Source organism: Mus pahari, chromosome 5, assembly GCF_900095145.1.
Source record: "Mus pahari chromosome 5, PAHARI_EIJ_v1.1, whole genome shotgun sequence".
NCBI lineage: Eukaryota > Metazoa > Chordata > Mammalia > Rodentia > Muridae > Mus > Mus pahari.
In genome coordinates this window covers 102,729,100-102,743,666 of record NC_034594.1, presented here as the reverse complement: position 1 = coordinate 102,743,666, position 14,567 = coordinate 102,729,100, and the positions used below count along the sequence as shown (strand labels likewise).

Below are 14,567 nucleotides of genomic sequence, written 5' to 3'. Positions count from 1 at the left end.
CTCGAACTCAGAAATCCGCCTGCCTCTGCCTCCCAAGTGCTGGGATTAAAGGCGTGCCCCACCACCGCCCAACCAATGGCTCAGTGGTTCAGACTACTGACTGTTCTAGAAAAATGTGGGTTCCCAGTATCCACATGCAACTAACAAACTCTGTAGCTCTAGTCCCAGGGGACCCAAGAAGGAAGGGGATCCTCTTCTGGCCTCTGCAAACACTGCATGCATGTGGTGTATACACATACCTAGGCCAAACATTTATACACATAAAACATAATTAAAAAAAAAAAAGTAGGGCTGGCGGGAAGGCTCAGCAGGTAAGAGCACGGACTGCTCTTCCAAAGGTCCTGAGTTCAAATCCTAGCAACCACATGGTAGCTCACAACCACCCGTAATGAGATCTGATGCCCTTTTCTGGCGTGTCTGAAGAACGCTACAGTGTACTTATATATAATAAATAAATAAATTTGGGGGCTTGAGTGAGCAGAGTTGACTGGAGCGAGTAGAGTCCTAAAATTTCAATTCTTAACAATCACATGAAGGCTCACCACCATCTGTTCAGCTACAGTGTACCCATATCATAAAATAAATAAATAAATCTTAAAAACAAAACAAAACAAAACAAAAAAAACGTAACTTGCTGTAAAAACATCCTAAGCCTTGAGTTGTGCCTATATCTTTTAAAAGTCTCTATCTCAAAAATAATGCTTTTATGGAGACTGCAAAGTAACACATTTTTAGTTTGTTTCAGGAAAAAATATTGGGGGACATTATTTTCACTGTGTGGTCTGATTTCCTTTATAGACCAGGCTGGCTTTGAACTCAGAGCTCCATCTAAATGCCTCCTAAGTGCTTGGATTAAGCATGCACGACCATGCCCAACTACAGACTCTTAATGTTGCACTATCTTAGAAAATGCTTTTGTTTTGTTTTGGTTTTGGAGACAGGGTTTCTCTGTGTAGTGGTGGTTATCTTGGAACTCACTGTGTAAGACCAGCCTGGCCTCCAACTCACAAAGATCTGCCCACTGGGCTGGGATTAAAGGAGTATGATACTCCTACCCCCATCTTAGAAAATTGATATGCCTTTAACCCCAATACTCTCTGATTTTGAAGCCAGCATGGTCTACAGGTTCATGTCAGCCAGGGCTATACTGTTAGACTCTGTCTCCAACAACAACAACAACAACAACAACAAAAGTAACAAGAAGAAAATAACAAGAAATGGCTCAGTGGTTAAGAGCAAGGGCTATTCTTCCAAAGGACCTGGTGTTGGGGTCTTCTAGCTCCTTGTTGCCGCCAGGCCTACCTTGCTGTTACACTAATCACTCTCCTTCAAAGCGCCAGTCCCCTACAGGTGTTGAAACCCATTAGAGAGTTGCTGTGCCTCCATCACCTACCAAGAGGACCCCCGATGTCTCAGAATGCAGCATCCTTGGACTGCCTATGCCAACGGACATTCGTCCCTGCCTCGATCCTTGGACCCGCCTACGATCGGACTGCCGCCTGCAACTTCAAAGACTTAGGAGGGGACTGGGGATCTTTCCATGTTATTTAAACGGAGTTCGGTTATTAAAATTTGGAGCATCGAACAGAAAAACCTTGTCCTGGCTTCCATTTTCCTCTCGCACTTTCCATTTCAGCCAGCCCACCTCTCAGGATGAACCCAGACCAGATTAAAGTGAGTTTTGTCAGAAAATCACAACCTGGGTTCAGTTCTTAACACACGTATCGAGACACTCACAACCATCTGTAACTTCAGTTCCAGAGGATTTGATACCTCTTGTCTCTGAAGATACCTCCCCAACACACACACATATAATTAAACACACATACCTATAACACACACACACACACACACACACACACACACACACACACACACACACAAAGAAATAAAACACCAAACAAAACAGCCTATCTTGGTCTAGTGAGATGGATTAAAGGGTAGAGCATTTGCTGTGTGAGCCTGGCGACCTTAGTGTAAGCTCAGAATCTGTACAAAGGCTGAGGAGAGAGCTGACTCCACAAAGTTATTCTCTGATCTGTAAAGTTTGAGGTGGGCAGTGGTAGAGAGAGGGCTCAGTAACTTAGAGCACCTGTCACTCTCGTGTAGAATCTGGGTTCAATTTCTAGCACTGACATGGTGACTTATAACCATCCATAAATTCCAGTCCCAGAGGATCCAGTGTCCTCTTCTGGCCTCTGAGGGCAACAGGCACACATGACCTACATAACGCAAGCAAAATACTAACACGTGTGAGATAAGTAAATACATAGTAGGAAAAGTGTTTGTTTTTTAATTTACTGTGTGTTGTCCTGGTTGTCTTGGAACTCACTCTATAGACCAGGCTGGCCCTCAGAAATCTACCTGACTTTGCCTCCTGAGTGCCACCACTGCCTGGCAAGAAAGTACTTTAAAGACCATTTTTTTTGAGTGCTAGCCATGTAGGAGGGAAAAAGGAAAAAAAAAAATTAAAATTAAAATGATTATCTGTTAATTTTTCTTAACTATTTAAATTTAATATAATCTTTTAAAAAGAAAGTTCAGATTGATACTCTTTTTGTTATTAAAATGTGCTATTATGTGCACCATTTGGTAATGAATGAAAAACCACTCTGTATGAAGAAACACTATCACAAATGTCATGCAGTCAAGCATTTAAAGTAAACATACACATCGGTGGCTCCCTTCCCCAATGCCAGCATTCAGCAGGCTCAGCCAAGAGAATCTCAAGCTCAGCAGAGGCAGGAGTGAGTGGAGGGCACAGGGAAGCTCACCAGGGCAATCTGCTGCTTGATGCGCTCTCGAGCCGCTCTATCTTCTGCCTTCTCTCTGCTTCTTTCTTCTAACATTCTTTTTGTTAATTCTTCTTCTTGTTTTCTTTTATAATCCAACATTTCCTTTCCAGTTTTTCTCCTTTCAATTTCCTTCTTAATCTCTCTCTGAATAAAAAAAAAAATCCTTTTATGAATCAAAGGAAAGTTTTATAAACCAAAACCATAATCTAATCTTCTGTCTCAGATAATACTTTGATGTAATAAAGGCTGATTATAGAACGCAGTTAAAAGAACAAAACTTGGGGCTGGAGAGATGCCTCAGTGGTTAACAGTACTGACTGTTCTTCCAGAGGACTTGAATTCAATTCCCAGAACCTACATAGCAACTTACTATTGTCTATAACTACAGTCCCATAGGATCCAGTACCTTCTTCTGGTGTGCAAATGTACATGCAGATAAAATACCCATATACATACATAAATAAATGTATCATTAAAAAAAGAACAGAACTTCATAAAATGTTTGTTGGTGAGATGACTCAATGAGTAAAAGATGCCTGTACCAGAGTTTACACTATGGACTTACACAATGGAAAGAGAAAACAGATTACTCCACGCAATCCACTGATCTCAAATACATACACACACACACACACACACACACACACACACACAAATTTTTAAAAAGGAGCCTAAGAGCTGATTCCGTTATTAAGCACACTGGCTGTTCTTACTAGTGCTGGGAACTTAGGAAACTTAGGTGCGATTACCATGCACCTACATGACAGCTCACAACTGTTCGTGATTTCACTTCTAGAAGACCTAATGTCTGTCCTCTTCTGGCCTCCACAGGTATCAGGCATGCAAGCAATGCAGATTTGCACGCAGGCAATACACCCATACAAATAAAGTAATTAAAAAAATTATTTTACTGATAGCATGATTACTGGTCACATAGTAATTTATTAAAAAAGAAAATAGGTAGGGTTGGAGAGATGGCTCAACAGATATGAGCAGTGACTGCTCTCCAGAGATCCTGAATTCAATTCCCAGCAACCACACGGTGGCTCACAACCATCTATAATGAAGATCTGATGCCCTCTTCTGGTATGTCTGAAGCCAGTGAAAGTGTACTCACATACATGAAATAAATAAATCTTTAAAAATAAAAAAGAGGGGGCTGGTGAGATGGCTCAGTGGGTAAGAGCACCCGACTGCTCTTCCGAAGGTCCGGAGTTCAAATCCCAGCAACCACATGGTGGTTCATAACCATCCGTAACAAGATCTGACACCCTCTTCTGGAGTGTCTGAAGACAGCTACAGTGTACTTACATATAATAAATAAATTAAAAAAAAATAAATAAATAAAAAAATAAAAAAGAAAGAATGAAGAAAAAGAAAAGAAACAGCTGGGCATGGTACCTCATTGCAGCCCTAAGGTTTCCAGGCCAGCATGGACTGCACAGAAAGATATTGTCTCAAACACACACAAACAATAGCCAAAATCCTAAAATGTAAACGGCATAATCTGATGCACGGAAGTGATAATTTCCTTTACCACAAAACAGCACTGAGCTCTAAGGATATCAACCTAGGTCTGCTAAATTGGATAAGAAATCAAATATAGCCTCAAGTAGCAGAGAGTGAAATACTGCTAAGTGAGTTCTACCTGCGCTTCTTCCTTCCTCTTCTCTTCTCTCCTTTCTTCAAGTTTTTTTGTTAGTCTGCTTAAAACAAAAACAAAAACAAAAAACCAAGATAGATTCTATTATTCAAAGCACAATTAAGAATTCAACTATGGGGTGTGTGTGTGCAGCAATGTTGGTGAACACCTTTAAAATTCGCATTTAGGAAACAGAAACTAGCAAGGGGATACAGTCAGACAGTCTCAAGTTTTATTTAGCTAACAGAAAGGGATTTAATCCTCTGAAAGTATAGCAGGCTTATCTGTCCATTCTTGTTCCTTGCATAAATCCATGAATGAGTCCATCATAAGCCTGTTTCTAACCATAAATGCCTTATATTTATATAGAGATTTCTCTTTGATGATTTATCTGATTGAAAAATAAACAATTTTAAGCTGGAGAGCTGGATCAGCAGTTAAAAGCTTACATTATTCCTTAATTGGACCAAACTTCTATTCCTTGTAGCTCACTTCTTTTTGAAGAGGTTGTTTTTAAGACAGGGTTTCTCTGTGCATCCCTGGGTGCCCTCAGAGATCCACCTGCCTCTGCCTCTCAAATGCTGGGATTAAAGGTATGCGGCACCAGCACCTGGCTCACAACTACCTGTATTTCCAGTTGCAAGTGGCCAAAAAGATATCTTTTTTTGTTTGTTTTTTTTTGAGACAGGGTTTCTCTGTGTAGCCCTGGCTGTCCTGGAACAGGCTGGCCTCAAACTCAGAAATCCACCTGCCTCTGCCTCCCAAGTGCTGGGACTAAAGGCCTTTTTAAAGGAATTTTATTTTATTCTTTACTGTTATTATTACTGTTTTTGCAGAACTGAAATTGTAATCCAGGAACCCATGTCTGCTAAACATTCTAGCACTGACCTAGACCCTAGTCTCTTCTAAGAAGTTTTCTTTTAACTTCCATATAATATTAAATGGCTGTAGGTTAGGGTTACAGATATTATTAGCTATTAACTAATTCTTTCAATTGCACTACAGATGAGTTTCATGGCGACTGCGTTTTATAAGCTGGGGACTACAGTGGATCAGAGACAACTGATTAGTCCAACAAATTAAAAACAAAATGACATCTAGTAGATGGTTATGCAGAACCCCCAGCTCAGTACATATGTATAGTATGAGCTAAGATTCTGTTCATGTAGAGCTTATTATTCTTCTACACACATGTATGTACCAGAAGGGATTCTTAGAACAAAATGCTCAGATCTACAGCTGACTGATAACTTCAAAGATACAGAAAAGCTATACCCTAGTTTAAATTTTCATGGAATAGTTGAGTTATAGAGGCAATCAGATTTTTAAACCTGAAATTCTGAATCTTCATTTGAGTTATGTTTAGGTTTCATTCAAGTTAACAAAATGACTAAAAACTGTAATTTATTAAACAAAATGTTGTCTACAAAAGTAAAAGCAAACCTTTCCACTCTGACAGTGAGGTCCTCGGCTGGTCTCTGGTTTGAACATCCATGTGGTTCCTGAGAGTGGCTGTCATGACCTGCGCATTCTCCTCCTTAATTATTAAAATGAAATAAGAATATTGCATTAGAGGCAGGTATATCTCTGAGATGGAGGCCAGCCTGGTCTACAGAGTGAATTTCAGAACAGTTAGGAGTACACAGAGAATCTTGCAAACAACAACAACAACAACAAAATCAACAATGAAAACAAACTAAATCAAACAAAAAACCACCAGAACCAAACACAAAGGAAACCATTTAATGCAACTTGTAAAAGGTATAAGTCATCTATTAACCTTGCCTCTTGAGTATTAAGATGGCAGAAATGCATCACTGTGCCTGATGGATGGACAAACATTCTACTAGCTAAGCCCTAGACCTAGGTTGGGTTTATCAGGCCATTTGAACAGGTTTGATGCTATCTGTCTGGGATGCTACAGTAAGACTAATCCATGCCTTGAAGCATGAACTGAAGGAATACTTGTACTATACCTGTTGCAGTATCTGACTTTGTGTCAGAGGTAGCTGGGGTCTCACAACGCTCTGTATTTCTGGACTCGGGACTTTCACATACATCAGGTTCAAATGAGGCAGATGGGGTAGATACTGAACTTTCTGACTGGCTGTCATTTGTCACTGATGTTTCACCTTTTGACGAGTGCATCTTGGGAGAAAACAAATCAAAACTTAATTAATGTAAGACTGTATAGCCATTTTATGGTAGATGATTTATGATTTCTCCCCCCCCACCCACCATCCACACACACACATACACCTTCAAGAGTAGAAGTACTGGGCTGGTGAGATGGCTCAGTGGGTAAGAGCACTCGACTGCTCTTCCAAAGGTGCAGTGTTCAAATCCCAGCAACCACATGGTGGCCCACAACCATCCTTAACAGGAGCTGACTCCCTCTTCTGGAGTGTTTGAAGACAGCTACAGAGTACTTACATATAATAAATAAATCTTTAAAAAAAAAGAGTAGAAGTACTATATCTTCTGTAGGACAAATTAAAAATTTAGAGTTCTAGACATAATAAAATCTGTATTATGGGCTATATATAGTGGCACAAGCCTTTAATCCCAGGCAGAGGCAAGTGGATCTCTGTAGGTTCAAGACCAGCCTGGTCTATATAGCACGTTCTAGGACAGCCAGGCCCTCAAAACAAAAACAAAAAAGAAAAATTACATTATGGGATTGAACTACAAGCTGGGAAGAGCATAATTTTCCTTTATTTTAAGTAAGGGGAATGAGCTGGGTCTCCAATCCATAAAAAGTTTTAAAGTTGAGTGACTTTTCTGGCTAGGGGAGGGGGCTCAAGACACTTCTGAAAGGCAAGGCAGATGAAAGACAAGCAATGCCACTCTCAGGACAAGCTCACTTCCCTCAAGGGTCTCAAATTCTAACAGGTGCCTGACAAATGAGCCACTAGTTGGGGTAATTCTACTTTGTCAAGCTATGGTACTCAGAGGGCAGTTCTGTGTTATTTTCAGAGAATATCCATTGTTAAAAATGGAGCTACCCCGGGGCCTGAGATCAGAGTACCTACACAGGTTAAGCAGCATCAATTTGGCCTGCCACAGCCCCTGAGTGAGAGTTCAGACAGACAGCTAGGGAGAGCAGGAGGAAAGAACCTTTGGACTGAAGAGTGCAGGTGGTAGAAAACCGGCTTGGGCTAGAAAATGTGTTAAAAGATATCTCTGCTCTCAGTGGCCAAAAACAGAGTTTACTCACTGAGAATTAACCTGGAGCTCCACAGCTCTAAACTTAAAGCCAGTGGGTGAATCAAATTCTAGAGTCACTCTTCCTTCCTTCACTGTTGTAGTCTGAGAACTAGGGTTCCAGTAGTGTACTTGACACTCACATAGGCACCACTCTAAAGGGTGATTAATACTCAAAAGCCTTGAAAACACAAAGGGGGGTCCTGTACCCACACCAACGGTTGCTTTCTTGTCAGGAGCCATTAGGAAAGGCTAAGGCTAGCAGGTGGCCTTCCAGAATGCAGCCTACCATTTCTGCATGGTCTGTGATGGGTGAGCTCAATGAGGCAAGGTCCCAAAGAGACATTATCTTAAGATTGCTTCTTGTAGCGGATATGTCTTCCTGTCATTTTTAAATTAATATGATCTCTGAGCATTATATCAAATATTGAGCAGATTTCCTGCAGATCAACATAAAGGTGAACTTTCATTATTGTTTTTTAGATGAATTAATGATAGAATTTCTGATTTGATTCAAATAATTTTAGGAAGAAAGTTTTAAGAGATAATTTTAGTTGTTTTGCTAGAAAGATGAAATAAATTTAGAATCAAGAACAGAATGTGTCTACTCCTCATATAGTATGTAAAGGCTATATAATAAGGAATACAATGAGCTTTCACAATTACATTAAAAAGAGAAATAGGCTTGCGATAAATTTGTGTTCAAAGAAAAGCATTCAGGTGCATACACAGGCAAGGCTATGTATAAAAACTGTCTCTTTGAACTTATAATGAGTACATAGAATGAAACACTGCTTTGAACTTAGTATCAACATCCTTTTGTAACTTCTATTTTTGTAACATTTTATCTATGATGTAATTTTCTAAGAACTTTTGTTTATAAAAAAGGCTAGAGAAAAGAAATAAAGATGATTTGTTGGCTTGGGCAGCTTTCCCCCATCCATCTACCCACCAAATGTATATGTCTGTTTGTCTATGTGTAGGTATGCATGGACACTTGTGGAGTAGATGAAACAGATGGTTGGGCCTGGCCACAATGTGTGTGTATGAATGTATATGTGTCTGTGCATATTTGCCTGTGGAGAGGATTTTAATTCTTTCCTTTCTTTCCTCTATGGTTCACAAAGAGTTAACCAGTCTAGTCATGGAGAGGCATCTGGGAGAAACCCTGTCTCAAAAATCCAAAACTAAATAAATTATAATTAAAGCAGGAATTTAAAAAAATTCAATAGGGACTATTCAGGATTAAAAATAAAATATTTTTTTAAAAAAGATTTATTTATTTATTATATGTAAGTACACTGTAGCTGTCTTCTGACACTCCAGAAGAGGGAGTCAGATCTTATTATAGATGGTTGTGAGCCACCAGGTGGTTGCTGGGATTTGAACTCAGTACTTTCAGAAGAGCAGTCAGTGCTCTTAACTGCTGAGCCATCTCTCTAGCCCCCAAATAAAATCTTAAAATAAAATAAGCTCTGGTTCCTTCTTACCTGTTGGACTTTATGAATTCTTGTAACAAGTTCATCTGCAGAAACACTCCCTGCTATTACTTCCAAAGGGATTCCACTGTCTCCTATAAAGAAACTGGATGGAACACATACTACAGGATCTGTACAGGTCAATTAAGTTTAATAATTCATGTTTGAAACAAAAAGTTTTATAAAATACAGCTAACAAAGCAAATCATATCATCTTAGTGGATTTCATAATATTACTAGCTAGCAAGTTTCTCACCTCAATGACCATATCATGCCTCTAGTGCATGTGGTATATAAAATGATTTATGATCGGTACAGGGTATCACAGTGAAGAACATATTTCATTCTCCTACATCATAGCTTAACTTTATATTCATCTGCCTTTTGTCACCTATTTTAACACTTCAACCAAACTACTCCATATTGTCCTTCAGATATTCACATTTAAAAAAATGTACTTTGCCATTAGCTACAATGTATTACCTCAAAAGACAATCTACAACATTGCTTCTACAAACAAAAGGTAAAGTTTTCTTGAGTAAAACTAATTCCTAATTTTTTTCTCCTGTTTTTTTTTGTTGTTGTTGTTGAGACAGGGTTTCTCTGTGTAGACCTGGCTGTCCTGGAACTTGTGCTATAGACCAAGCTGACCTCCAACTCAGAGATCCCTCTGCCTCTGCCTCCCAACTGCTAGTATCAAAGGTGTGCACAATTAATGCCCAGTTTAATTCCTAAATTTTTTAATTAAAAAAAAAGAAAAGCATATTTCATGAAACCAATTCTTCAATCAAAGGATACAAATTTGTGAAAACTGCAGACAGGCTTCACTGTAAAAAAAAGATATCAAGAGCAAAATAATTACACAAATTCAACTATTTTTTCAAACACTGACTTGCTTTCATTAAATTTACTATACCAATATAAGTACTTTTTAAAAGTTACTAGTTGTCTGGCAATAAGCAGAAGAGAAATGAGAATTTTATTTCACAAGGCATTTTTCTTCTTTTTAATTGTTTTATAATTTTCAGATTAAAAAATGATTTGTTTGGGCTGGAGAGATGGCTCAGATGCTAAGAGTACCTGACTGCTCTTCTGAAGGTCTTGAGTTCAAATCCTAGCAACCACATGGTGGCTCACAACCACCGGTAATGAGATCTGACGCCCTCTTCTGGTGCTCTGAAGACAGCTACAGTGTACTTATCTATAATAATACATAAATCTTTGGACCGGAGAGAGCAGGAACTTAGTGGGGCCGACCAGAGTGAGCAGAGGTCCTAAAAATTCAATTTCCAACAACCACACGAAGGCTCACAACCATCTGTACAGCTACAGAATACATAAAATAAATAAATAAATCTTAAAAAAAAAAAAATTTGTTCTTAATGTCCAAAGAGTGGTGGCTGGATTTGCTAGAATTCCAGTGCTCTGGAGGTAGATTTTTGTGAGTTCAACATCAGTCTGGTCTACACACTGGATAGCCAAAGCTACATAGTGAGAACCCACTGAGAAAGAAAAGAAAAGAAAAGAAAAGAAAAGAAAAGAAAAGAAAAGAAAAGAAAAGAAAAGAAAAGAAATTTCATGTTGCTTCTTTAAGAACTAATATAAGTAAATAAAAAAATCTTGGTGGCTGGAGAGGTGGCTCAGTGGTTAAGAGCACAGACTGCTCTTCCAGAGAACTGAGTTTGATTTCTAGCATCCACACAGTGGCTTCAGTTCCAGGAGATACAACACCTTCTTACAGCTTCCTTGGGCACTGCATGCACATGGTGCACAGATATACATGCAAATACTCATATAATACACATAAATCTTTAAAAAAATCTTAGCCTCTAAAAAGATAGTGACTACGAATTACCTGTACACATGATGAACATGTACTAACAAGGATTAAAACATTCTAAATATCCATCGAGAAAAACCATATAAAATGATTAATGGGGAAAAGGTATAGAAAAAGCTGTTAAATAACATCATTTCTAAAATCAAAAAAACAGTAGGAGAGCCACTGGGATGGTTCACTGGGTTACACAACTGCTGTGCAAGCCGGACAACCTGAGTTCAATCACACAAAAGTTGCAAATGGTCCACGTGTCCCTCCCCCTACAGTAATAATGAAAATTCTTAAGACTGAAAACTATTTTTAATCACTTACTTAACTGCAGTAAAGAGCTTTCTGGCCAGGGATGGGAGAGAGGACTGAGATAACAGTGAAGCACATGTCTAGCATGCATCATTCCTCAATTCAACACGATTTTGTTAATATGAAACAATGTAAGTGAATATTTTATAAGCTTACAAGTAAATTTCTGAACATTCATGTATTTAATGTATATGGGTTATTTGTGTGTATGTATGTGGACTAAATGTGTGCCTCGTGCCCACAGTAGCCAGAAGAAGGCATCAGAGTCCCTGGAACTGGACTTACAGGTTGATTTGAGCCTCCATATGGGTGTTGAGAATTGAACCAAGATCCTCTTGGAAGAGTAGTCAGTGTGCTTAACAACTGGGTCACCTCTCAAGCCTGAACATTTTAATCCCTTTGTTTGTTTGTTTTGTTTTTTTGAGATAGCATTTCTCTGTGTAGCCCTGTCTGTCCTGGAACTCACTTTGTAGATTAGGCTGACCTTGAACTCATGTAGATCTGTCTGTTCCTGCCTCCCAAGTGCAAGAACTAAAGGCACGCATCTCCATTACCCAGCTTCATTTATTTATGTATTATATGTGTGTATATATATATATATACACACACACATACATGGTACAGGTCAGAAGACAACTCGTGTAAGTTGGTTCTCTCCTTTCACAATGTGTGATATGGAGATTAAACTCAGGTTGTCAGGCTTGGCTCACATTTTGTTTGCTAATCCATTTTGTTATCCCCAAATCATAATTCTTGTTACATGCTACATGGATGTTTGGTAAACAAGATAAACTTAAAAAAATTTTTTTAGCAAGGTGTAATGAAGAATTTGAAAACAGCAATCAGAAATTAAGTTCCCTTGAAAATATTAATTTTGAATTATAAATTCTTTATAATAAAGTTTTAATAGCAATCAAAAGAAAAATAATTTAAATTGCCAAAACTGGGTGTGGCAATGCACTCAAAAAATTATTTGTTTCCAGAATACCGTATGTACTGGCTGGTCTGTGTGTCAACTTGACACAGGCTGGAGTTATCACCGAGAAAGGAGCTTCAGTTGGGGAAATGCCTCCACAAGATCCAGCTGCAAGGCATTTTCTCAATTAGTGATCAAGGGGGAAAGGNAATTAGTGATCAAGGGGGTATGGGCCCCTTGTGGGTGGTGCCATCTCTGGGCTGGTAGTCTTGGTTCTATAAGAGAGCAGGCTGAGCAAGCCAGAGGAGGCAAGTCAGTAAAGAACATCCCTCCATGGCCTCTGCATCAGCTCCTGCTTCCTGACCTGCTTGAGTTCCAGTCCTGCATCCTTTGGTGATCAACAGCATGGAAAGTGTAAGCTGAATAAACCCTTTCCTCCCCAACTGCTTCTTGGTCATGATATTTGTGCAGGAATAGAAACCCTGACTAAGACACTTAGTACCTTAGTTATCTATATTCATAAAACTAACATTCTTAATAGTCTCTAAGATATCATCATAGGAAACAACAAAAAAATCATTACAAAGTAAGTAATGAAGCATTACAGCTTAAGCATACCTTTTAGTATCAATTTTAATAGCAACAAAGTTGTTTGATGATGCTTCTGTCACTTTTTCATCTTCCCAACTTGCAGCCATTTGTGTAGATTGCTCATCATCCCCTGTGAAAACATTTCAAGGACTTAACCAGATTTGTTCATTCTAAATTCTTTCTCATGTGAAACTAGAACTCCAAATAAAATATAACCCACAAATATTTTTTCTTTCAAAATTTTTTGGGGCATGAGTGTTTTGCCTTGCATGTATTTAACAGCATCACATGTGTGCAGTGCCCCAGGCCAGGAAATGCTTTGGAACCACTGGAAATGGGGTTAGAGACAGTTGTGAGCTGTCATGTGGGTGATGGGAAACAAATTGGTCCTCTCCAAGAACTTCAGGGTCTCTATGTAGTCTTGGAACTTGCTGTGTAGGCTAGGCTAGCCTTGAAAGCAGATATCATGCCTCCCAAGTGCTGGGATTAAAAGCATGCACTACTACATCCAGCTACCAAATCAGAAAACTGATCTCCTGAAGTCATGGATGTAGTCCTATGGTATAGTGCTTGTCTAGAATTCACAAAGTCCTTGGTTTGAGCCCCAGCATAGCAAACTCACAAACCCCAAAAACTTTATCTATATTTCAGTTGGCTATATCAAAACAAACACAAATAATAACTACTTATAGCTTCCACTACTACCACCTTTAACAAAGCTGACAGAGGCCATCCAGATATTTATAGTAGCTTAAATGGGTCTTCCCTTCCCAATCTATTTTTTTGTTTGTTTGTTTGTTTTTCGAGACAGGGTTTCTCTGTGTAGCCCTGGCTGTCCTGGAACTCACTCTGTAGACCAGGCTGGCCTCGAACTCAGAAATCCACCCGCCTCTGCCTCCCAAGTGCTGGGATTAAAGGTGTGTACCACCACTGCCTGGCTTTTTTTTTTTTCTTTTAAGATTTACTTATTTTTATTTTATGTGTGTTTGCATATATATGTGCATCACATGTATACCTGGTACCCAAAGAGGCCATTAGATCCCCTGAAACTGGGGTTAAGACAGTTATAAGCTGCCTTGTGGTGCTGGGACCTGAACCTGGGTCCTGATGAAAGAGGAGCAAGTTCTCTTAGCTTGTCCTGTCTCACTAGAATGTCTATTCTTACACAGCAATTGGTTATCATGGAGCCAATTTGGGATCAGAACTTGGGGTCCCTTATAAGAGGAGCAAGTGCTCTTAACCACTAAACCATCTCTCCAGCACCACTTAACATTTAACTTTGTTATAAGAACCTTGGACAACAAAACCTATTACAGGTCACCCACTTTTAATACACTATACATCTTAATTATCTTTATTGTCTACTGTCTTTCTCTCCCAACTAGAAAAAAATGTTCCGTAAGGACAAAGACAGTTTTCCCTGTTATCTTAAGACTGAAATTTCTACAAGAGAACCTGTAGTAATAAGACATACAGCTTGTGTTCTGTGTTTATTGGAATATTTAAATATTTAGCATAGTGAGCATACAGGCATGCCTACAATACTTGACTGCATGTCTGAATGAGATGAGGTCCCTGGAGAAATTTGTACATGGAAATGGGACATGGAAATACAATAAAGAACAAGGGAAAGGTACCATTTAGAAGTGAGACGATTCTGAATGAATGTGTCTGCAGAGACAATGAGGTAGGAAGAAATAATAAATTCCCAAGAAAATGAGTCAACTATCAACCTAGAAATAGCTATTTAAGAACACTCTATATGCCGGGCGTGGTGGCGCACACCTTTAATCCCAGCACT

The 14,567-nt window shown here is 39.0% G+C and overlaps 1 protein-coding gene across 1 annotated transcript in view; it reads right to left on the bottom strand.

Moving 5' to 3' along the window:
• Ubxn4 (UBX domain protein 4) overlaps nt 1-14,567 on the bottom strand; it is a 36,154-nt gene that overhangs the window by 14,162 nt on the left and 7,425 nt on the right. The window contains exons 2-8 of the mRNA XM_021197749.2: nt 12,794-12,896; nt 9,918-9,946; nt 9,132-9,250; nt 6,414-6,585; nt 5,881-5,974; nt 4,444-4,498; nt 2,775-2,939 (exon numbers count right to left, since the gene is read on the bottom strand). Of these exons, the coding sequence (XP_021053408.1) occupies nt 2,775-2,939; nt 4,444-4,498; nt 5,881-5,974; nt 6,414-6,585; nt 9,132-9,250; nt 9,918-9,946; nt 12,794-12,896 (737 nt within the window). The remainder of the gene's footprint in view (nt 1-2,774; nt 2,940-4,443; nt 4,499-5,880; nt 5,975-6,413; nt 6,586-9,131; nt 9,251-9,917; nt 9,947-12,793; nt 12,897-14,567) is intronic.